General features: G+C 44.3%; 1 protein-coding gene across 1 annotated transcript in view; it reads right to left on the minus strand.

Annotated features, from left to right (window-relative positions):
• Window positions 1-4,018: 4,018 nt before the first annotated feature.
• Window positions 4,019-25,644, minus strand: part of LOC115097115 (solute carrier family 22 member 6-A-like) — a 77,308-nt gene continuing 55,682 nt past the window's right edge. Inside the window, exons 6-10 of the mRNA XM_029612640.1 lie at window positions 18,443-18,558; window positions 16,612-16,826; window positions 15,969-16,077; window positions 7,161-7,364; window positions 4,019-5,836 (exon numbers count right to left, since the gene is read on the minus strand). Of these exons, the coding sequence (XP_029468500.1) occupies window positions 5,761-5,836; window positions 7,161-7,364; window positions 15,969-16,077; window positions 16,612-16,826; window positions 18,443-18,558 (720 nt within the window). The 3' untranslated portion in view covers window positions 4,019-5,760. The remainder of the gene's footprint in view (window positions 5,837-7,160; window positions 7,365-15,968; window positions 16,078-16,611; window positions 16,827-18,442; window positions 18,559-25,644) is intronic.

Below are 25,644 nucleotides of genomic sequence, written 5' to 3' on the forward strand. Positions count from 1 at the left end.
TGTCCTTGAACCGAACTGATTGAAGCAGTTGTAGCCATAACTGATTTTTTGGATGGGCCCAAGGTTAACAGGGCTGGGCCCTATTAGTTGTACTTTTATTGATAAATAATGCCTTTAGCATGCACACTACAAATGGGTTTCTGAGTTGTCTGCAAGAGCCGTCATGATTCATGAGTGACACTTTAAAATATTTGAATTCAATTATTTTACTTACCAACATTAAAAATGCCTTTCTTAGCGTCCAGTCAAATGAATCCAGAACAAGTGGGTTGTGCACCTCTACCAGCAGATGGAGACAGAGCAAACTGATGTCACAGTATATATATATATACATACTCCTGCAGTGACATCAGCCTGCCAGTATTCTCCATCTCCAGCAGATGGTGGACGTGCATCTTCCCACTGGAGATTGCTTCATTTTAAAGAAAAGGCAAATTAAGGAAATAAATTTGCCCCATTCTCCTGCGGAGATACCAAATGATCCCTTCCACAGTTGAAAATTCCTGAGGTGATCTCCATAGTCCTTCAGACGAGTGCCTTGGTCCGTTACCTGATTTTTTTAGCCAGTGTGAACTTAGCTGCTTGAGCAGCTGAAAGGCAGCGAGTGCAGGAAGCCAAGCATGGCAGTGTTGGCACATGCCCTCTCCCCCCGCAGCCAGAGACCTTCTCTGCACACAGCCAGCTAGGGCTGAGCTCCGGTAAGCTTAAAAAAAAAAAAAAAAAGGATTATACAGAGGCTTGAAAGGAGGTTTTTGTTTGTTGTGCCTTGCATGCCAGTCCGACATTCGTCCTGCTCCATGGGAGTCGAGGGCAGCCTGGCGGGTTGAGTGCTTAAGTTTTTTGTGTGCTTATATTTTGGGTGTCTAGGTGTACGTGCCTAAATGGACACATAATTTTTGGGTGCCTAGGTTAAGCGCACCTAATAATAAAAAAAAGAAAAAAACAGCTAGTCTCACGCCTCCAGCCACCGCTCTGTCAGCCATAATGGTGCCTGCACCTAAGAAGCCTAAGCATCTTTCACTTTGCATTGCTTGTCATATTTGGGCATCTCAGCCAGAAGTGCCCGCTAATTTGCACCAGCGCTGTTTGGGGCTCAGGGAGAATTGTCTTCCTCTGATTTCACTAAGCCTGGTTCTTCCTAGCTGGATGTGGGTGGGGTGCCTGATTTTGGAACTCCCCTATCTGTTTCCTCAGCAGGGGAAGGTAGCTCAGTGAGTACACCTCAGGTACCTTCTGGTCTGGATACTTCTACTTTTTCATGGGTAGAATTTTTCCAGAGGTTGCAATCCTTTCTTCAGGCACAGTCTTCAGTCCTGTCCAATGCTCCCAGAGCAAAGGTACAAGTAGGAACCTTACCTGGACCTGTTAAGCACTAGGGATGTGAATTGGGCTTCGGACGATTGAAAATATCATACGATATTTTCAAAATCGTCAGAAATCGGGGGCTCCCCCAAAACGATAGGAAAACCCCACGATATTGTTCGTGGGGGTTCTCTTATCGTTTTGGGGGAGGGCGGGAAAAACTGCACACAAAAATAACCCCTAAACCCACCCCGACCCTTTAAAACTAATCCCTTAGCTTCCCCCGCCCTCCCGACTCCCCCAAAAACATTTTACAGGTACCTGGTGGTCCAGTGGGGGTCCCGGGAGCGATCTCCCGCTCCCGGGCCGTCGGCTGCCACTAATCAAAATGGCGCCGATGGCCCTTTGCCCTTACCATGTGACAGGATATCCGTGCCATTGGCCGGCCTCTGTCATATGGTAGGAGCACTGGATGGCCCATGCCATTTTTAAAGATGGCGCCGGCCGTCCAGTGCTCCCTCCCCCTGCGAGGGAGACACCGCCGGCGATCCGCTGCTGGCCCGCCCCCTAGGCGCGTGCACACGCAGGGGCTCTCTATTTAAAGGGGCCAGCGCGGGAAAACAGAGGACATGCGTCCAATCGCTGGTTAATAGTGCGCTCCACTGGAGCGCACTGTACTGTATCGGCCTGATAGCTTCTCCATATGATCTCCAATGAGGTTGAAAAGGCTGTAAAAGGTGCCACCTCAATTTTGCAAGTTCATGATTTTATTCCAAGCAATGCTGGACCATTGGAACATGTAATTTCAAAGATGGTAACTTTCAAGCCAGTGTATTGGCACACATTTGTACACATACATTGGCCCATGCCCAAGGACACAGCCATTTTATAACATATACACACATATGCACACACATTTTAAAACAGTCTGACCATGCGCACATGTATGCCACATTTTAAGTGGGCGTGTGCATGTTTGTGTAAATCCTGCTTCAGCTGTGTAAATCGGGGGATTTTAAAAGGGTCACATGCCGATGACATTGCCAGTTAAACCAGTTCATCCCCAGCTCATCCAGTTAAGGGGTAGGTCCTCCAAAACACCTAGTTTAATAGTCTTTACTCCTCCCAGTTAGCCTCAACCCTTAAAACCCCACAGATGTGCCTAGTTTTCTTTATTTTTTAACAAAGACACTATCCATAGCAGAAGTAAAGTTATGCTTGCAGGGGACCTTGGTGCACAACAGGGTACATAAGTATTTATGTGCACATCTCATTCATGCCCTGATATGACCATGCCCCGCCCAGCCCTTGCCTACGCCCTGACCCTTTTGAAAACTTTTGAGATTTGTGTGCTGCAGGAGACACGTGTGTATCTGAGTGGCTTTTAAAATCTGCTCCGCGCACACAAGCCCAACTTATTTGTGCATCCCCTAACTAATGTGTGTGCCTCTTGTTGTACCTTTCATTCATTCAAATGATAGAAATTCATCAGTCATATCAAATTTGCAGTTAATTCCTCTGACTATGTATGTAACCACCCCCTCTGTATATCGGAGTTAACCACATAACTTATGTGGCTAACTCTGCTCTGCTCGGAAGTGCCTCCCACCCACCCCTAGAATGTCCCTGACTAATGCGGCTAAATTCTATGACTAGAATTTACCTCATAAGGCTTTGAATATAGCCAGGTAACTATTTAGGAGGATACATTTTCAGTTATCCATCTAAATGGCTTTTGAATACCAACCTCTTTATATAAAGCCAGAATATGCCAGTATCAACAATAATAATATTAGTATCTCTAGCTTTCTCTGAATACCATAATACACAAATCAAGCATTGTGTGGCAGATCTATTATTGTCATGCAACAACAGGTTTCTATTAGCATAAAGCACTTGCTTATAGGCAGTTCTTAAGCTTTTCTAGGATAACTGTGATCTGAAATTGTCAAATCAAATTGTGAGCCTTAATTTTAAAATCTTCATGATCAGAACATATCCATTGCAAACGAAGGAACTGACTAACAGGTAAATTAATCTTCAACGCTCTAGGGTAAAAGCTATTGAAATACAAGATATTATTCCTATCAATTGATTTGCAAAATAATGTAGTGTGATACCAAAATTACTCTCACTGATCATAATGTCCAAAAAAGGTATCTGATCGTAGCTGAAAACTATAGAGAATTTCAAACCGTGATCTAAAGAGTTGAGGCAATGATGAAATTCTTGCAGATGTGCCACTGTGGATCATCAATGTATCTGATCCACAAGACAATATATTGATATCAGTGGGATTAATACAAAAACAAATTTTCAAAATGAGCTACTTATAAATTAGCTAAGTCTAGTGCAAGAGAAGCTCCCATGGCTATTCCATGAATTTGATGATAAAATTCCTGCTGAAAACAAAAATAATTGAGACATAAGGTACATTCAGCTCATGTGCTAATAAAATCAAATGGAATCTTCTGGGGTTGAGATCTAGCTTCTAAAATAGCCGATATAATATTTAATGCCTTTCTGGAATATTAGTATACAAAAATTGAAGATCCATTGTAACTAAGATCATTTCATTGGAAATATCTCGAATTTGACTTAACTTATTTAATATATATGATGTGTTCTTAAGATAAGAATCAGACAACAGAATTTCTGTTAGCAAAAAATGATCCACAAAAATTGACAATTGCAATAAAACAGAGCTAACAAGTGATACTATCGGTCTGCCAGAAGGTTTTAATACATTTTTATGAACTATAGGCAATGCATAGATCTCTGGAATCTGGGGATGAGAAACCATTAAAAATGTTACCTCTTTAATCACAATTAATCCAACTTGTACTGCTTGTGTAACATTTGATTTGATTTCCATCTGTAAGTGTACAATTGGGTCATGTGGCAGTTTCTGATAGTATGTGTCATCCTTGAGTTAAGATTGATTTTTGGACACATATTGATCTCTAATAGGGATGACTACTGCTCCTCCTTTGTCAGCAGGTTTCACTATCAAATTCGAATTGGACACCAAATCTCTGAGTGCTTGCCTTTCAGCTATACTAAAAGTAAAAAACACTCATGCCTTTTCCTCTTCTATAAGTTCTAAATCCTTAAGCACAAGATCCATAAAAGTAGCAATATATGGATCAGTTGGCGGGAGCAGTGTCCACCTTGATTTCATTTTCATTATAAACATATCACCAAATGTTGACACAGGTGTGAAGCAAAAAATAATTTGACCTTTAACAATCTGAAAAATCTATAAAGATCAACTTGACATTGAAATACGTGTGACATTAAGTTGGATGTCGACCTCTGTAAGTGAAGCCCACGCCTGCCTTTTTAAAAAGCGCAGCTGGAATGGAAGATAATTGATAAAAAATTTTCTGACCTCCAAAGAAGAATCATCAGAGGAATATTCATAAGTGACTCTTTTTCTGACCTGTGTTCAGACTTGGAGAATTTACAATGGTGGGGATAAACTCAACTTAGAAGAAACTCTCAGCTTTAGATAAGTATTTTTAAATGCAATATATATAACAAAAAAGTTGCTCTAAAAATTTTGAAGGTTTTTTGAGCTATGATTAAATACAGGTTTGAATTTTTTTGATCTGTACACCCAGTACAACAGTCCTTAAATTTTTTTTGTGGTAAACACCAGAAATTTCTACAAAAAAGCAAGGTGGCTTTGATTATATTTATTTTGATTGATTCCATTTGAATATTGGATTGTTTATTTTTGGTGTTTTGGAATTTCAGAAAAACAAACATTAAATTCTGTAATAATCCACACAGCCACGAGAATTAGCGAGGCTGTTGGCCAAAAACATTTGGCTTTCTACTGCTCATTGATGTTTGGGATTTTGCTACATGCAGCCTTCTTGGAAGCCCAATGCAGTCATACTGTCGCTGTTTTGAGTTATTGCTAGTAACATGATGTCATCTCTCACTAAGAGATGGGTCCTGTATTCTTGAAGACTCAGTGTAATCCTGCTAGGAAACAATCTTTTATTCCTGGTGATACAGTGTAAAATCCCATTGGGAGATGAATCTTATATTCTTGGTGACTTGGTGTAATCCTGTTGGGAGATGAATCCTTCATCCTTGCAGCCTCTTCTTTGACAGACCAAATATCTAAATGCTTATTCCTGAAATTCACTGTTAATTAGAAACACCAGTGCCACACAGTTCACCATGTAATGTTTTTTTTGCTTTTGCTTTTTCTATTAGAAGGTCCCAGCAAGAACACTAGTTTCATCTCACATGTCACTGGCTTTTTGGATCTAAATTCTGAATATCTCATTCCATTTTTGAGAGGAGGGGAGGACTGGAAAAGGAGAGGTAAGGACACAAGTTTTGCTTGATGGGATTCTTGCTAGGAGAATGGGTTTCACCAGGTAGAATGGGTAGACCATTTTGGCCTTTATCTGCCGTCATTCACTATTTTACTATGTTACTTTAAAGTCGTGTCTTTAGTGTTCTCGTTGGTTCTTTTTTTCTCTCTTCCTTGCTCAGGCTTATTTTCATTTTCGTCCTGAAAGAAAAGAGAAGAGATTGGAAACTGAAGCTAGCTTGAGGCTTTGCTGAGGAGAGTCAGTGATGACAATCAGATGGGAGGTAGTAAGGAAAGAGATCTCGTGATGGAATGAACTGTGATGAAAGCTGGATGGGAAGGAGACAGGAGAGAGGCATAGCAAGGGGTGTTGCGCCCATTGGTTGCAGTCGCAGATGGCTGCGACCTTTGATGTTCACTTCTTTTCTCCCCATCTCGTCAACCCTGGGACAAGTTGCGGCATCCGCCAGCTCATGCCGGCCCTCCCGGCTTCTCCAGACCAGCATGAATGCTGCTGACCGCCATTTCCAACCTGGTATCACCCAGGGCGCACGTGCGCACGCGCACAAGGGCCTCCTAAGTACATGTTATGGCGGGAACCTCGGGGGCGTCCCCTCCCGATGATGTCAGTATTCATCCGTACTTAAACCAATCGGCCCTTGACTGTGACGAGTTAGCAAGGAGTTCCTACTTGCCTAATTCCACTCTACTGGGATTCCTAGTCCTATTCCTCATGGGTCTGCTACGCTGAGTACCTGCTCCTGGGGGGCTCATTTGTACTTGGGCTATCCGCTCCTCGTAGGGCCTCGCTGCATTCCATCTACCCATTGCCTTGGAACTATCCGGAACTTCCTCCGTGAGTACTACTCGAATTGCTCTTCACCGCTTGCTGAAATTACCGACGGTGTACCCCATTCCTTGGGCCACTACCGTCTGCTTCAGCTACTCTTCTTCACCTCCTGCACCACCAGGACCTGCCGCTCCTCTACAGCTTCCACGGGCTACCTTGCCTCCACCCTCCACCAGCTCAGATCCTCAGCGTACCCCGCGCTGCGGGCCACTACCGGATCTGCAACTGGAGGAACCTTCACCAGTGAGAACTCTTGGTGTGGCCGCTCCGCGGTCCCTGCCAGGCCTCCATCTTACCAGAGTCCTTGGGGAATCCCCCCACTACGCAAGACTGTGTCTCTTTCTCTATTTAATAAAGCCTTGCTCCATTGAGTCATGTGTATTGAGACCAAGCCTGCCGACGGTGACGTCCACAGGGCTCCTCCCTGTGGGCAGAGTCAACTTCACCTCGGCCAGAGGTTCACATCCAAAATCATAACAGGGGGAGTTTTCCTGATAAGAGCTGGATGGGAAAGAGTAAGGAAAGAAACCTTGCGGGGGGTTAGTTTTTGAGGAGAGCTAGATAGAAAAGAAAGAGAAGAGAGATCTCACAGAAGAAAGTGAACTGGTTGAGAGCTAGGGGAAAGGAATGCATACAAACGATAAACAGAGACAGAAGGCTATGGGAATTACTCACCTCTCCTCTACTTGCTGTATTGTGTCCAGTAATGGCTGGCCATTGGTCTCTGGCAGGAAGAGGACAGGGAGCCCAGAAAGTATAGGGACCAGGCCAAACACAAGGGAAGGCAGGAATGAGATGTAGTCCCTGGTCATCAGGATTACAGGGGCCACCACCGCTCCCAGCCTCATCATCATATTGGTGAAGCCCATCCCTGACTGTCTGGAGACCAGATAAAAAGAATGATCAGTGGTTCCATGTCTTTATACTTTTAGTGGGCCACAACCTGGTCCTTGAGGAACCCCTAGTCAGAATGTTTTTTAGGATATCCACAATAAATATGCATGAGATGCACTGCCTACAATGGATGCAGTGGTTGCAAATCTATCTCAATCATATTCATTATGGATATCCTGAGAATCAGACAGGATATATATAGGCTCTTCTAGGACTAGATTGGGGACCACTACCCAGGGCTGTATCCTTTGTCATAGCACGGTTAAAACTTGGCTTGGTCAGTTGGACTTGATTAGATAGGCGAAGCAGATCTAGTACTGGTTTTACTCCCAATGCTTGCATGGACTTGTAGTTCCTGCTGCTTTTTTCAAGGCAGGGCAGTGGCTGACTAGAGCACCAAAATTGGTGGGGCCAGCAAAATCCCAGAAACCTCTGAATGCCAACAGCCCACTTTTAAGAAACCCATGACACTGACCACAAGCATTTTTAAAACTTGCAGTTGGTACTTCCTGATTGTTGATCTCACAGTGCAAAAGATCAGTACTCACTCAGGATGTCAGACATGCTGACCTGCAAGCTTTAAAAATGCTTGCAATGCTGGCACTGACAACTAGCAGAGCTCATCCTCCCTGCAGCTGAAGATTGTAGGAGGCCTGGAACTGCTTATTAACTATTTCAAGAGTTTCTCGCCAAAGAGGTTACATTTTAGGATACTCCCACTAAAAATGTTTAAAAGTTCCCTTCGATATTGTACACTGTCTGATCATCACCCAGTTCAAATTACCATTATTCTGCTCCCCTCCCCCCCCCCCCAACCCAGTGCCTCTCTCTCTGGAGGTTTACTGTTGCTCTCTTGAATGATAGGCAATTCTCAGATTTAGTTTCTAAGGCGATGGCTGAGTTTGATGAATTTAACCCCATGGAAGACTATGATCTAGGACTTAGATGGGCTGTCTTTAAGGCTTTCTTGTGTTATAGAATTATTAGCTATGCTAGTCATTTGTAGAAAATGCACAAGCAAAAGGCAGAGAGTTTGCTAGATACTTAGGGGCCAATGCTAAAAAAAGAACGCTAGCATGCTCCCAGGCACCTCTTCTGGGGGCACCATGCAATATTCAAATTAGGGGTCACATTGTCAAGGAAGTATTAGGAAAAGACAAAATAGTGGATGCCACAAAATAGTCTTTTTCAATTTTTAATCATGGAGATGTAAAGAATCATATACAAATTCCCGACTCTGGCCGAGTTTCGCCACCAATGGTGGCTGCCTCAGGGGCTTGTTAATCACAGAACAGTGTTCAGGTGATGGTCCAGAAAAGGTCAAATAAGTACCTACATCAATCGTGTGTGCACCGACACGGTTCGTCTCCTCTCAGTGAATAGCTATTGGCCGCCAGATTTACCAGTGCTACCTTTTGGAAAACTTGTCCAACTATTGATCATTGGCATAGTCAGTTGCAGGATATTGTTATTGTAGAGAAATTATGGTTTGACTTGAAAAATGCCCATGGGAAATCCGAGCAGATATGGGGTACTTATTTGGAATATTATACTTTGTCAGCATCCTGTTTTGCGAGTTTGTCATTGTGACCTTCTTGCTGCAATTTTGTTATGAATAATCAGTGCTTTGTTATTTTGTACGCTGTAAAAACTTGTTAAATAAAGAGTTTAAAAAGAAGTTCCCTTCGATATGCAGTCCTTTCAGCAAGTTTCTGGATTATCTGGTTAAACTTTGCACAAAAGGGCTGGGATAAAATAAGACTGAAATAATATTTTATGTTGAGTATCCAAGTGAGTATACACCCCAGGGTTCTGAAGGAACTCAAAAATGAAATTTCAGATCTATTAGTAAAAATTTGTAACCTGTCATTAAAATCATCCATTGTACCTGAAGACTGGAGGGTGGCTAATGTAACCCCAATATTTAAAAAGGGCTCCAAGGGCGATCCGGGAAATTACAGACCAGTTAGCCTGACTTCAGTGCCAGGAAAAATAGTGGAAAGTGTTCTAAATATCAAAATCACAGAATATATAAAAAGACATGGTTTAATGGAACAAAGTCAGCATGGTTTACCCAAGGCAAGTCTTGCCTCACAAATCTGCTTCATTTTTTTGAAGGGGTTAATAAACATGTAGATAAAGGTGAACCGGTAGATGTAGTGTATTTGGATTTTCAGAAGGCATTTGACAAAGTTCCTCATGAGAGGCTTCTAGGAAAAGTAAAAAGTCATGGGATAGGTGGCGATGTCCTTTCGTGGATTGTAAACTGGTTAAAAGACAGGAAACAGAGAGTAGAATTAAATGGACAATTTTCTCAGTGGAAGGGAGTCAGCAGTGAAGTGCCTCAGGGATCTGTATTCAGACCCGTACTTTTCAATATATTTATAAATGATCTGGAAAGGAATTCGACGAGTGAGGTAATCAAATTTGCAGATGAAACAAAATTATTCAGAGTAGTTAAATCACAAGCGGATTGTGATAAATTGCAGGAAGTCCTTGTGAGACTGGGAAATTGGGCATCCAAATGGCAGATGAAATTTAATGTGGATAAGTGCAAGGTGATGCATATAGGGAAAAATAACCCTTGCTATAGTTACACAATGTTAGATTCCCTATTAGGAGCTACCACCCAAGAAAGAGATCTAGGCATGATAGTGGATACATTGAAATCATCAGTTCAGTGTGCTGCGGCAGTTAAAAAAGCAAACAGAATGTTAGGCATTATTAGGAAGGGAATGGTGAATAAAACGGAAAATGTCATAATGCCTCTGTATCGCTCCATAGTGAGACCGCACCTTGAATACTGTGCACAATTCTGGTCGCCACATCTAAAAAAAGATATAATTGCAATGGAGAAGGTACAGAGAAGGGCGACTAAAATGATAAAGGGAATGGAACAGCTCCCCTATGAGGAAAAATTAAAGAGGTTAGGACTTTTCAGCTTGGAGAAGAGACTGCTGAGGGGGGATATGATAGAGGTGTTTAAAATCATGAGAGGTCTAGAACGGGTAGATGTGAATCAGTTATTTACTCTTTCGGATATTAGAAAGACTAGGGGATACTCCATGAAGTTAGCATGTGGGACATTTAAAAATAAATGGAGAAAGTTCTTTTTCACTCAACGTACAATTAAACTTTGGAATTTGTTGCCAGAAGGTGTGGTTAGTGCAGTTAGTGTAGTTGTGTTTAAAAAAGGATTGGATAAGTTCTTGGAGAAGTCCATTACCTGCTACTAATTAAGTTGACTTAGAAAATAGCAACAGTAACATGGGATAGACTTAGTTTTTGGGAACTTGCCAGGTTCTTATGGCCCGGATTGGCCACTGTTGGAAACAGGCTGCTGGGCTTGATGGACCCTTGGTCTGACCCAGTATGCTAATCAAAGAAAAAGAAAAAAAAAGTAGTACATATAGAAAAATGCTAATATTGCACCAAATATTCACCCTTTGTCATCTGACATAGATCCTTGTATACTGTTCTCCCATTTTTGTTGATACGAAAATAAACCCTTATTAGTTCCCCTATAATTGAAAATAAATTCTTGAAATTAAGCCTGCATTTGTACCTTTCTTTTGAAAAATAAGCTCAATCTGATTCAATGGCGCAAGAAAGAGGCCTTGTGTGAACCTAAAAAATGCTGGACTTGTACCAAAGGGAATATTGAAACAATAATATCAGTTTGCATAATAACAAAAGCTCCCTCCTTAATAAAATCAAGAGCTGTTATCATCCTTAAATCTTTCAAACATACAAATTGATTAGGTTCAACACATCCAGGTTGAAACAATGGGTTAATATAAATTAGTGATCGTGGTGAATATGCAGAATTGAAGTGAAAGTATTTAACCACCTTTTTCTAAAAATGGAAAACAACCTGTCGTGAGACAGGTTAGTTTTACCCTACTGATGATGTGTTGTTGCAATAGTAATCCTGCTCAGTACGAAAGGAACCGTAGGTTCAGATATTTGGTGTATGTGCTTGGCTGAGGAGCCAATGGGGCGAAGCTATCATCTGTGGGATTATGATTGAAGGCCTCTAAATCAGAAGCCCCCCTAAACAGAAGAATACCACAGCACCGCAGAGCCTCGGTTGGCCTCAGATAGCTGGCCACATGGGACCGGAGCATGGACAGAAGGGGTCTGCCTCTCTCCCATAGCGCACTACACGTTTGTGGGGAACCTGGTGCTTAATCATTCGTAGACGACCTGATTCTGGGTCAGGGTTTCATATGTAGCAGAGCGGCTACCTCGCTGCGATCTATTGAAAGTCATCCCTTGAGCCAAGTTTTTGCTCTTAAAAATATTTATCGCTGCACTGGAGACAGTGCAGAGAAGGGTGACCAAAATGATAAGGGGCACGGAATAGCTGCCCTATGAGGAAAGGCTAAAGAAGTTAGGGCTGTTCAGTTTGGAAAAGATACAACTGAGGGGGGATATGATAGAAATCTACAAAATCGTGAAAGGACTTGAACAAGTTAATGTAAATTGGCTATTTACTCTCTCAGAGAAGGACCAAGTGGCAGTTCATGAAGTTAGCAAGTAGCTCATTTAAAACAAATCGAAGAAATTATTTTCCACTCAGCGCATAGTTAAGCTCTGGAATTCATTACCAGAGGATGTGGTTACAGCAATTAGTGTAACTGGGTTTAAAAAATGTTTGGATAAGTTCCTCAAGGATAAATCCATAAACTGCTTTTACGGTAATTAATAAGCAATAGTAGCTTGTGATCTATCTAATGTTTGGGTACTTGCCAGGTACATGTGACGTGGATTGGCCTCTGTCAGGAACATGGCGGATCCACAGCGTCGTGCCGCTCCAGGAACGCCGGAGGAAGATGGCAAGAAGACGCCGCGGCAGCAAACCGTCCATCAAGCCCGGAGGGAGTCGCCACAGTGATAAGGAAGGCGGAGTGAGGGTGTCGAGCAGTGATGGATGCAACATGACATGGGCACTAGGATCACAGCCTTCAGGCTGAGAAGTCTTGACAATGTACACTCCACTGTCTATCTCTTCTGCAGAGAGCTGCAGGGAGAAACTCCAGAGCATAGCCATCTCTTATCACTTCCAGAACCCACTGGTCTGATGTGATCTCGATCCACCTCTGATAAAAAAGAGAGAGCGCCGACCCCTTATCTCCTTTTTCCGGAAGTGGGTCAGCACACCTTCATTGAGGGCGTTGGGGGGGGGGGGGGGGTACTGCCACTCGAGCCCGTGACTTGACTGGGTAGCCTGGGACGAAGGACTGAGACTTACACAGAGGTCAAGCCCTCTGAGAAGCCACTCCTCTGTAGGGTCAATAATGTTTGAAAACCCCTAGCATGACCTCTCAGCCAAACTAGTGCAGCGCCTGCTTTTAATCTTCTGGTAACTGAGGAACCTGGGACTCACACCACTTATTGGCCATTTTTTTAACTCACTCCCAAACCAGAGTGATCCTTTAAAAGGCCATTTCGTAAGATTAGACTTTGAAATTGTCTTGGCACCAATTCATCAGCCATAGCTGATACTCAACCCTGCTTAGCTTCCGAGATCAGATGAGATAGGGCGCATCCAGGGAGGTGAGGCCGTAAGACACTGCCCTGAAATTCAAACCAGACTCATCAATTTCCTGAGAGAGAGCAAGCAAGAGCGATCCACCAGGGAGCAGTAAGAGGCCATCTGCAATTCATTGCCACCTCCTCAAGGCCTGCTTAAGGATAGCCTCAAATCTCCTATCCTGTGCCTCGTTCAAGCCACTCCCCCTTCCACAGGGATAGCCATCTGCTTCGTGATGGCACACATCAGTATATTTATTTATTTATTTATTTATTGAGTTTTATATACCGTCGTTCGGTTGCGCCATCACAACGGTTTACAAGTTTCGATCGGTGTAAGACATTTTACATAGATAGTACAGAGATCATGATCAGAGTCAGGTAAGAGTACAGTTAGGTAATAGTACAAGTATAGTCAGGAGAGGGTACAGTCAGGTATAAATACAGAGCTGGGTAACAGTAAGATAGCAGCAAATGCAACTGCTCTCTCTCTCTCTGCCAGACCCAAGGGGTACAGCGCTACCAAGGCTCATCCCCCTTTAAAATTAGCTTCCGGGGCGCACCATTCAAGATCAATTAATTCTTGAATAGCATCCATAATGCTTTACATAAGAAATGAAAATGGGATTCTTGTTTGGTTCAGACATGGAATCAGCACCTGGCACCCCCAGCATCTTAAGTTCCTGGGTGATCTGAGCTGGTAATTCATCTCTATGAAAGAAACTCATTATTGTTCATTACTGCTCCAACCCCAGAGGAATTTCCCATCCTGTAAGGAGTAAGGGTCGCCTTCATCATCCTTGCCTCCTGAGTTCCTATCAGCGTGACCCGCAGCAGGTGTAGACATACTCTGACGCTTACCCACGGCACCAGGCATGTGGGGATCCGCAGTATGCAATCCTGAACTCTTAGGCCTTCGTCATTGGTGACCGAGCAAAACCTGCAAGCAGGGTCTAGCCAAAAGGCTGATCAACCCACCAAGACTTGTGCATAGAAAACTGCATGAACGCTACTGCAGTCCATACCTAAACCAGGGGGCATTGGTCCTGTGTTCACTAAGTAGCCTTCCCCCACTGACAAACCAGTTAGGGGAGCCACCAAACCAGGAGAAACCTATGACAGGTCCCCCTCCAGTCCCATTCCTGCATCATGTGGGAAGGGCAGGCTCAGTAAAAGCAGCCAGAGATAACTCTCCCTAAGCCTCCAAGCAGCACTGACACAAGTTAGGGGGCATGCCAAGCTGAGATGCCTGAATATGGAAAGCAGCACAAAGGTAAACACCTGCTAGCAGCATGCTCCCAAAGTGTCTGACAATTGAGCACCCAACTGTACACCCACACAAGCAAGCATGGACAGGGCACCCAAAAACAAGATCTGTCCAATAAGCATCCAAAATATAGGCACACAATATGCGGTCCAGATAGGTGCCTACCTGAGCACCCACTTAAGCACCCATCTGAGTGCACACCCATCTGAGCGCAAACCAATCTCAAACACTGTTTCACGGCAGATTTGTGCACAGAAAAAGCACGTAAATGCCACCGAGGCCTACCACGCAGTGTGTAAGCAAAGCCTGAGAGTGGGGCCTAGCCAAAAGGCTGTTCAACCCGCCAAGCTGGCACAAATCCCAAAGCTCCCTCGGAGGCGGGAATAGATGTCAGATCGGTGCGCTAAGGCTCAAAGACCAGAGGGGGAATGAAAACCCTCACTCCTTTTCTTTATTTAATTTTTTTTAACTCTTTATCTGAGCTTAGCCTGTCCCAGCCGAGTATAGAGTCAGTCTCTGGCTGCGGGGGGAGAGGGAAAAATCCTTCACCGCCATGCTCACTTTCCTGCACCTGCTAGCCTCTCAGCTGTTTCTCTCTCTACAGCTAAGTCCACGCTGGAAAACCAGCTACCGGACCAAGGCACTCTACTGAAGAAGGAAAACTCAAATGAGGGAGGGACCATAAGGTATCACCACAGGAGAGTGGGACAAATTAATTTCCTTCATCTTTTTTTCTTTCATATTCTATTTTTTAAAGCAATCCCCAGTAGGGAGATCCAAGTTCATCATTTGCTGGAGATGGAGAAAACTGGCGGGCTGATGTCAGTGCAGGGGTATATATACTGTGACATCAGCTTTGCTCTGTCTCCATCTGCTGGTAGAAGTGCATTATCCACTGTCTGAATGCTAAGAAAGTGCATGCTTGAGCGAAAAAAAAAATAGGGGCATAAAAGGAGCGGGGCATGGGAAAGGCATGGACATTCCAGGGTGGGGCCAACAGCTACGCCTATAAAGTGAGCACTTCCATCAATACAACTATCACTTCTGCCTCCAGCTGCTCAGAAACTCCAACATAGCATACATCGCTTCTCTTAGGGTGATTCTCGACTATCATGCTTTAATGCAAGTTTTTTAAGGAGAACATCATGACTACCAGAATCCTACTTAAAAGCAACCAAATCATCTTCAGTATAAGAGATATGTTTTTCGACATTCTGTCCCTGATGACCATTTCTTTAAACCCTGATCTGACCATATGCTGATGTCAACTTGAAATTTGCATAACTTTTCATTCAGTATTGCATTCCCTGATTACAGTTCTGGACACAGGAGAGATACTGTGGGTAGAACGAGGAGAGTCCGGTAACAGGGTCACAGTGGTGCCATCTTGTTGGATCGTGCACGCTGTCACAGTTTGTTGCAATGTAACTTTTGCAGGCTTACCAACTGATACCAATGATTTTAGGGTCCTTTTTGGCTCCAGTCTCATAGCCATAGGGATAATGCAGTCTCAATATTTCTAACAAATAAAATTGCCAGCTAAAAGAGTTTTGTTGCTGATGTAGCAGGAACTAGCCATCCATCGTGTGACCTTCCAGTATCCCATTTTTCTAAACTAGAATTTCAAGTCCCAAGATGCACTTGGGGCAAGACTAGGAGCTGTTCAGCCTGTCCTTCATAACCCAGAATCAGTTGGTTGTCCTACTGGGAAGACACTAATCCCATATTTTTCTTTCTTCAGTCCCAACCCTGAGCTGGCACATGGTAGAACATAGGCAGTTCCTTACCTGAGCACTGTAGGGAACAGCTCAGCACTGTACAAGTAAGCGCAGACTATGGACGAAGCCAGGATCCCTTTCCCCAGCATTACTAGTATTAACTCCAACATCTGCATACCTGCCAGATGATAAATAGATCTGTGCAATAAACAATTACAGCAGGAGACACAGAGATCAGCCAAATCAGAGGCACATTCTGTTTGTAACCTACTCAAATCAGTGACAGAAGATAAGAGCTAAGGCACAGAGATGTGAAGTCACTTGTTCCCAGATCACACATACATAGCCAATGCCAGAGTCAGGGATTAGAACTGAGGAACAGGAAGATACATTCACTTGCCCACAGGTCACAAATAGAGAATCAGTGATAGAACTGAGAAACCGAGTGGGGGGGGGGGGGGGGGGGGGGGCTAAAATGACTCACCCTAAAGTCACACAGAGAAAGTTAGTGGCAGAGCCAGGGATTAGCACTGAGGCACAGGGAAGTAATGTGACTCACCCCAATGTCACACACAGAAAGTCAGTGACAGAGTCAAAATTATGAGCTGGGCCAGTAAAATAGTGTCTAGGCAACACCCATGAATCCACAAAGAATGAAGAAAAGCAAAGAATCTGAGATTTGATTGATGGAGAAGTTGCAAATGGTTCTTACTCTTTGGTACTGCCAAGCTGGCTAAGACCATCAGGCCAGCCAGCAGGAGACACGAAGCCTGGGTGACTCTCCGGCCAATATGAATCAGTGAGATGCTTGCCAGAACCCGTAGCCCAATATCACTGGTTCCAAATATTACTTGTGCCAGGTAAATATTCAGGCCAAATCTTTGAATGTCCATAGCCAGAGCGAAGAAGGCAAAACTACTGGAAAACCTGATAAGAAAAGTATAGGGTCACCAGAGAGGCTCCAGTTCATCAGGGGCAAAGTGAGATGATCCTAGTTTCATTCCCACTCCATACTAGGGTTGATGGTTTCCTTTTCTTCTGAGGAAAATAAGAACTACAAATCCCATCAAACCTATGGAGGAAAATCAGGAGCAGCTCAGCCTGCCCTTGATGACCTGTCTTAAAGAGACAAAGATGTTGCATAGTGATGACTTCAAAATGTATTCTGCAACAGTCATGTACAACAGTGATGTCGTCAGCCTGTGACAGTCTTCCCTGTTTTTCAAGGGGCACTGGGGTCTGGCAATGGAATTTAATGAAAATAAATACAAAAATGATATGTAAATCATAGGCATGAATCTGAATTCAGATCAACCAGATCAGCCTGGTTTTGCCCCACTGCATGCATGGAGATATAGGGGGAGATAGTCAAAAGCTATTTAGATGGATAACTGACAAGTTATTGACAAGTTATTGAGGAATATGGGTCCAGCCCCCCCCCCCCCCAAAAAAAAAAAAACTTTCCCTACAACCCCTTTGCCCCGGTACCTTCATTAGTCTTATTTTTTTCACTCAGATCGAGGTAGCATCCTCCCGCGATCCAAGCCGGGTGCATCTGACCTTGCTAGGCTACTACATTGGGAATTTTATGCTCGACTTAGTAGCCTAACAAGGTCAGATGCCTCTGGCTCAATCGCGGGAGGGTGCTAACCTCGATCCGAGTGAAAAATAAGACTAATGAAGGTACTGGGGCAAAGGGGTTGTACGGAAAGGTTTGGGGCGGCCCTGGGGGGGGACTGGACCTGCGATCCTCACACTTAAAATACAATGAGCAGGAGGGTGAGGGAGGGGGGAACAGCTACCATTGGTCTCATGGCCCTGATATTTTTTACACCCTAAAATTGGACCGGTTTGGGGAGGAGATGGCAAGTTTGGCCTCGCAGGGCTTTTACAGTTAGGGTGGGAGGGAGGGGGAACAGATTTAGGTCTGCTGGCCCGCAATTTGTGATTTTTTTTTTTTTTTTTTACTGGAACCTATCTTAAAAAGCTATGGCCTTTTGAATACAGCCAGTTAAGTGTAAAAAGTTATCCAGCTAACTTTATACATAACTGGCGATATTTAAAAGAATGTCTGGTTATGTTTAAAGAGATACAGCTAAATTTAGCCAGATAACTTGTCCATTAAATGTTCTACTGAATATGGACCACTTTGTCTTACTGTCCTTCAGGATCTTAGAACTCCAGCATGATGCATGCGATGGGACAAAAGCAGGACTGGATCAAACAGATTAGGCTGATCTGGGTAAAGTTTCTTCCCTAACAGGAATAAATGACCAGAAGAGAGAATGTGAAATTTTCAGCAGTAGTAGATCACACTACGATGTCAACAAGTATCATGAAAACTGCCCTTCCATTGGCTGACACTTTAGGAGATATTGTATAAGCTGTCCACTGAAGAATGTTAGCACACAGGTCACATGCCACTGCCTTACCAATCACGCCAAGGCTTGGGATTTCTTTCCACCCTCTTTTATAGAGTGAGGCCATTGGTGCTTCCAGTTTTAACCATGTCAGACCCCCATGTCAGTGTAGTCAACTCTTACCACACCAGTGTCAAGCAGCAGGTGATCCTGCACAGGTTAGGTGTGCGGAAGAGGTCAAAGGCTGAAGGGCGAGAAGATGTGACAAGGAGATCTTTCTGCATTTCCTCTTTCAGAGCCTGGGAAAGATGTGAATAGAAAGCAAAATTCAGTTCTCATGGAAGGTTTGTGAGTAGTTAATAAACTATGCTTGGATAACGTTACTGTTGGAAGTTGCGGCTCACCCTCTGTGTTCAAAGTAATTAGGCCAGAAGACAGAATGCACACACCATTTAACAGTAAGTTCGAAAAGAAAAGGTGTTCAGTATTTATTTGAAAAAAGAAAACATCTTTGTAAAATATGAAAACCAACTTTCTTTAATAGCTGCAGCACAGATCAGAAATGAAACTGAAAACCGCAAACAAGAAGAAACAGTGGGAAAAAAGAGTGAGCCTTATGACATCATCAGCTCAAGCCCTTATGACATCATCAGCTCAAGCCCTTGTCCAATCACAAGCAGTAAGTTTGAAAACACAGGAGGGAAAAATTCTGACATTACCCTTTTTACATAACTATTCATCAGTACATCACTCACAAGAACCTTCCTTCCCTTTTTATATTCTTAGGAGTTGATGTTCCCAACATCGTCTTCTCAGCAATTCTGCACAATTGCTATTCATTATTACTCTAGTCATAATTCGTCACACAAGGGCAAGAAAAGATCCCTAAGCAAAGGGTTGGTTAATATATTTGCCACCATGTGTTACGTGCCCCTTCCGCTCCCGGCCCATGCAAGGGCCTGCTCGCCTCACTAGCTCCTCTGCAGGTCACGGGTCGGCCTCCCCAGCGGCAGCCGCGAGCTCCTCCAGGCCTCGGCATCCCGCAGCGGTGGTCACCGGGCCTTCCACTGCGCACCAGGCCTCATGCCGGAGTTCAGCTTCTCCAATGGCGTTGGCCACGCCCCTACACGCGTGTGTGCAGACCGCCCGGCCACTTGTAGGGCCAGGGACAGGTCCGAGCTCCGCGGCGCGCCCTGATTGAATGTTCAATATAAGGAAGTCCCTGTCTGCACTTCCTTGCCTTGGCAATCGGGTCGGCACTGCATGTGTAGTTTGCATCCGCGTTCACAGTCTTGTTCCAGTCTTGTTCCAGCCTTGTTCCCGTCTTGTTCCAGCCTTTCTCCAGCCTTGTTCCAGCGTCCTGCTGTTCCTATCTTGTCCAGTGTCCTTCTGTTCCAGCGTCCTTCTGTTCCAGCGTCCTTCTGTCCTGTCTCCCCAGGTAGTACTCTCTGACTCTTTGACTACTCCTCGGACTGATCCTCGGATTCTGACCTCGGCTGCCATTGACCATGTCTCCTGATTCTGGCTCTGTTCCTTGCCTTGTCATCACCTATGCTGTTCTGGTCTTCCTTGCTCCACCAGACCTACAGCCTAGAGTCCGACCATGCTCCCTTGTTGTTCGTGGGCACGCTTCTCTGTTACCTCTCCGGGAGACCCTGCGAGGCCCACCTAAGTCCAAGCAGCCCGGGTCCCTACGGGCTCCACCCGGGGGGACCACGGGCTTCCAGTGGTGTTCTTTGTGGGGCAGTATTTCAGTTCCCTCACATAGGGGTAGATTTTTAAACTTATGCGCTTATGTCCATGTGCGCACGTTTCTCAGAGCGCACACATGGATGTGGCTATTTTATAACACGCGCACGTTGGCGCGCACGTGTTATAAAACACAAGGGTCGTGGGCACATGCGCAGCGGATTTTAACATCCTTTGGAGCAGTAGCAACATACGCATGCCGGCGATCCCTTCGCCGGTACAGCGGCAAATGGCTACTGTACCGGCCACATCCAGCTCCGCCCCTCCCCGCCCCTTTCATTTGGCCTGGCACTTCTGTGCTCAAGGCTCGTACATGTGCATAACCCCCATTTTCCACGAGAGCAATGTTTTAAAAATCTACCCGATAGTGTATTTTATGTGTCCAAATGTTTCATGTTTGGCCTTAGTTGTTTTGTTTCCACTGTTTTGATATACCCTTGGTTATCTTCCTCCTGCTTAGCATTGGTTGATCAATCCTAAAGGCCAAAAATAACTTGTACTACCATGCAAGTTCTCTGATTCCTTGCTCTGCAATACAGTACTCTGCCTCTATGGAAAATAAAGCTACAACTATCTGTTTCTTTCTCAACCACATAATTGGTCAGCCCAGCACATGGGTCTATATGCGGTTGGGAATGTGTTTTGGATGTGCTAGATTAGCACACGACGCAATAAAGAGATTAGAACATCCAAACCGTGTGCCCAAACAAATGTGTAGCCAACAGTGCCCATCACATGTAAATTACATGTAGATGAGGCTATTAGCTATTATCCCCTGATGCAGGAAATGCACAGGGCACCCAACGCGCACTTTTTAATGCTGCAAACTTAATTCCAGCCCTGGAGGTGGCATAAAATCAATTCGCATAGGTCAAGGGCTCAAGAAAAATTTTAAAAAATCCAGTCCTCTCTGGTTCCTCCTGCTTAGTATTGTTGTGACACTTAAATTAACTGCATGCGGTGTTGAAAAATAAATGTATATTGGCTTGATTAAAAAAAACATAAATTATTATGGCTGCACAATTTAGACACCCATAGCAAGGGGCACTTAGCTATGGGCGTCTTCAGTAATCCCAGCAAAATAACACAGAAATCAGCCTGAGGAAGCAGGATAAAAACGAATGCATGAATTGAGCACCTGTTGCAATTGTGGGCGCCTGATGCATTTGAGTGCTAGGGATGCACAGTTTTTCCCTAGCATGTTCCTTTTTGCACAGCCCCTCATTTAAAAACTGCATCAGGCACCCAGGGGATGTGGCTGCATGTGCGTTAGGATAACAGGCACTGAATACGAGCTCTCATTTTCAGTGCGTGTCTTATTGCATCAGTCCCTAAAGCTGCATTTTTGTGAAAGAAGACATATCCTGTTGTTAATTTTCTATCTGTCCTGAACCCTCCCCATTCACATAGCTAGTCAGGTCTTTGCTCTCAGTAGCTGATAACTTTAGTTTTAAGTTACCGGTAATTATCCCTTTTAGTTACCTTTGCAGCCTTTTAACTACTGTCCAGTCTCCTGAGTTGGATTAGTCACTCTTCTGCTAAGCAGACTCACAGCATTGGCTATGTCAAGTCTGGATACTGTTGCAATATAATATAGAGAAGTTTCCCAACTGCTGACCTGTAATGGTTACTAGTGATGAGTCTTCTTTGATTTTCACCTCCTGTTTGGTAGCCTGCTTCACTGGCTTTAGACAGACCCAGAAAATCTACATAAGAACATAAGAAATAACATACTGGGTCAGACCAAGGGTCCATCAAGCCCAGAATCCTGTTTCCAAAAGTGGCCAATCCAAGTCACAAGTACCTGGCAAGTACTTAAACATTAGACAGATTACAAGCTACATTGCTTATTAATTACCATAAGCAGTTTATGAATTTATTCTCGAGGAACTTATCCAAACCTTTTTTAAACCCAGTTACACTAAGGGCCTCATTTTCCAAGCACTTTACCGCCTGCGATAAATTCGCAAATCGCGTTAACAGCTGTTAACGCGATTTGCGAATGCAAATTCGTAATTTGGTATTCAGGGGGCGGAGTTGGGGCAGAGCATATGTAAAGCGGGAACCTGTTTATCGTGTGCGGCGAAACAGCCGCAGTGTTAGCGCGGCTGCTAGCGCGGCTAATAACTACAACCTCAAATTTGCGTTATGGACTGCGCTACGGGCCAGAAAAGGATTATCGCCATCCACGATAGTTCCGGACAGCCTGTTTCAGGCTTCGGGGGGGGGGGGGGGGAGAGAGAGAGAGAGAGAGCAAGAGAGAGAGAGCGAGAGCCTCACTGTACTGCCTATGCCCTAGACAGGTATTTGAATCCCTATGGGAGGGCCACCTACTAACTCGGGGTGGGGATTAGGTATGAGCGTCGGGGGTTGGGGGCCACTTTCGCATTCCACATGAGACCTACGGACAGAACAGTGGTCTCTAGTGCAGATTTGCTGGCCGTCGGAGTGAGGACGCTCACTCCAAGAGGAGATTTGGGCAACATTCTCTCCACCTAGCATGTTGTTGCCCAGGTAGAGTGTCCATCAAGCTAGGTAGAGAGAACGTTGCCCAAACCACTTCTTGGAGTGAGCGTCCTCACTCCGACGGCCAGCAAATTTGCACTAGAGACCACTGTTCTGTCCGTAGGTCTCATGTGGAATGCGAAAGTGGCCCCCAACCCCCGACGCTCATACCTAATCCCCACCCCGAGTTAGTAGGTGGCCCTCCCATAGGGATTCAAATACCTGTCTAGGGCATAGGCAGTATAGTAAGTTTCTCTCTCTCTCTCTCTCTCTCTCTCTCTCTCTCTCTCTCTCTCTCTCTCCCCTGAAACAGGCTGTCTGGGACTATTGTGGCCTGTGATGATTGAAGTCCAAAAATCGGCAAATATCATGCACCGTGATAAAAGACTGAAAGAATCATCACACACTGGGAAAACATCAATGAGGCCCTAAGTGCTGTCCAGAGCTTAACTATGCACTGAGTGAAAAATAATTTTATTTGTTTTAAATTAGCTACTTGCTAACTTCATGGAATGCCCCTTGGCCCTTCTGTTATCTGAGAGACTAAATAACTGATTTACATTAACTTGTTCAAATCCTTTCATGAATTTATAGGCTTCTATCATATCCCCCCTCAGTCTTCTCTTCTCCAAACTGAACAGCCCTAAGTTCATTAGCCTTTCTTTGATCTTTTGTCTTTGGTTTAACAATACACATATATTTCTGCCTTAAGTTCACCATGCAGAAAATTAGTCTTTATGTCAAGATGTTCCACTTGTAAATTTTTGCTTGCTACCAGACTAAGCAGGATTCTTACAATTGTGTACTTCACAACTGGTGCAAACGCTTTGTTGAAGTCAATGCCATATTTTTGTGTGTAGCCTTTAGCTACCAATTTTACCTTGTTTCTTTGCACATTTCCCTCTGCATCATACTTAGTTTTAAAAATCCAAAGGCTTTTGGCAATTTAGTCTGTGTCCATGTCTTATTTTTATGAAGAGTCTCTATTTCTTCTTTTGTTGCATTTCTCCATTCTTCTGCCTTAGAAGGAGGCAAGTTGGATCAGACACATCTTTTTTTTTTAAATGTTCTGCATATGCGTTCTGGTGGATTTCCTTTATTTGGTCTTTTAGATCTCCTTAGCTTTGGCTCTAGTTCTAAAGGTGCTGTTCGCTTTCCATCTGGCTGTTATGGTTTTGAGGTGTTGGAGTGGATTCTTGGGTACTGCGGTGATGGCCACTCCCACGGGAAAAGAATGAACAGGGGTGCAAGATCTTAGAATCACTGGTCTGGCTTAGCACGAGCCCTATGCCTTCATCAGAGACATCGACTTCCACAATGAAGGGTCGTGTAGGGTCCAGATGGCGGAGCCATGGTTTGCTTGAGAAGGCATCTTTTAACTTCTGAAATGCTGTCACAGCTTCCGTAGACCAAGTGGCAACGTTGGCTCCCTTCTTAGTCATTGCCGTTAATGGAACAGTCAATGAAGAGTAATTTTTGATGAAGGTCCAGTAGTAGTTGGTAAATCCCAAAAATTGTCTTAGAGCTTTTAGGCCAGTGGGTTGTATCCATTTTTTAATACTCTCAAGCTTCTGAGGGTCCATTTGGAACCCTTTGTTTGAGACAATGGACCCTAAGAAGGGCACGGATCCCTTGTGGAATTCGCATTTAGTCAACTTGGCATACAAGTGGTTCTCGCGAAGTCTCTGCAGAACTCTTTTGACATCTTCCTGATGGGATTGCAGGTCCTGGGAAAATATCAAGATGTCATCTAAGTAGACAACGACACATTGGTAGAGTAAATCACGCAGAATATCGTTCATCATGTTTTGGAAGACAGCCGGAGCATTGCACAAGCCAAAGGGCATCACCAGGTATTCAAAGTGTCCATCCCGGGTATTAAAGGCCATCTTCCATTCATCGCCAGAATGGATGCGAACTAAATTATACGCTCCTTTGAGGTCAAGCTTGGAGAATATCTTGGCTCCCTGTAACCTGTCGAATAGCTCCGAGATGAGTGGTAAGGGGTAGCGGTCCTTTATGGTGATCTCATTCAGACCTCTGTAGTCAATGCATGGACATAATGTTCCGTCCTTCTTCCCCACGAAGAAGAATCCCGCGCCGGCAGGAGACTTGGCAGATCTTATGAAGCCGTTCTGGAGATTCTCCTGGATGTACTCTGACATCGCTTTTTTCTCTACTACGGAGAGAGGATAGACCCTTCCTTTGGGTGGTTCCGTATTTGGCTTGAAATTAATTGTGCAGGCATATGATCTGTGAGGAGGCAACACATCAGCAGCTTCTTTTGAGAATACATCTTGGTAAGATGCATATTGAGGCAGCAACCCAGGCAACAACGGGGTAGTTGGCATGCATGGTATTGGAGAGACTTCCATCAAGCATTTGCCATGACAAATGCTTGATGGAACGTGAAAGCTCCAAAGTGGCCTAGCTGAATTGTGGCATATGTTTCTGTAGCCACAGTAGCCCAAGTACCAAAGGGTGCATGGCCTTCTCTAGCACAAAGAAGGAAATAGTCTCTGTATGAAGAGCACTGGTACGTAAGCTCACTGGTTCTGTAAGTAGGTTTACTTCACCCGGTAAGGGCTCTCCATGAATAGAGGACAAAAGTAATGGAGACGTCATGGTAGTGGTAGGGTTCTGCAAAATTTCACTAGACATTTCAAAATGAAATTTCCCCCTGCCCCAGAGTCCACGCAAGGGTCTGGTATTCTAGAGGCCCGCAGATTAAAGAGACTGGAAGAGAGAGTGGAGGAGAGGGTGCAGTTAGACTTAAGAAGTTCTCCCACAGGACTTAGGTCTGCCAGTTTCCCAGACATATAGGACATGTTTGTACAGCATGACTAGCTTGTCCACAATACATGCATAGTCCCAACCTCTTTCGAGTTTGTCTCTCTTTAGAAGTCAAATGACTGCGGCCCAATTGCATTGGTTCTACTTCGCCAGCAACACGTCCTGGGTGTGTAGGCCTGGATACAGACTTGACTCGAGTCTCTCCCTGAAGTGGAATTCTGGGACTCTTGACCTCTTGAACATTGTCGCAATATCGGCGATCAATCTTTGCTGCCAACTTCATCAGTTCTGCTAAGGTTTCAGGCATCTCACGAGTCACCAGCTCATCTTTCAACTGG

The sequence above is a fragment of the Rhinatrema bivittatum genome, chromosome 8 (genome assembly GCF_901001135.1).
Source record: "Rhinatrema bivittatum chromosome 8, aRhiBiv1.1, whole genome shotgun sequence".
Lineage (NCBI taxonomy): Eukaryota > Metazoa > Chordata > Amphibia > Gymnophiona > Rhinatrematidae > Rhinatrema > Rhinatrema bivittatum.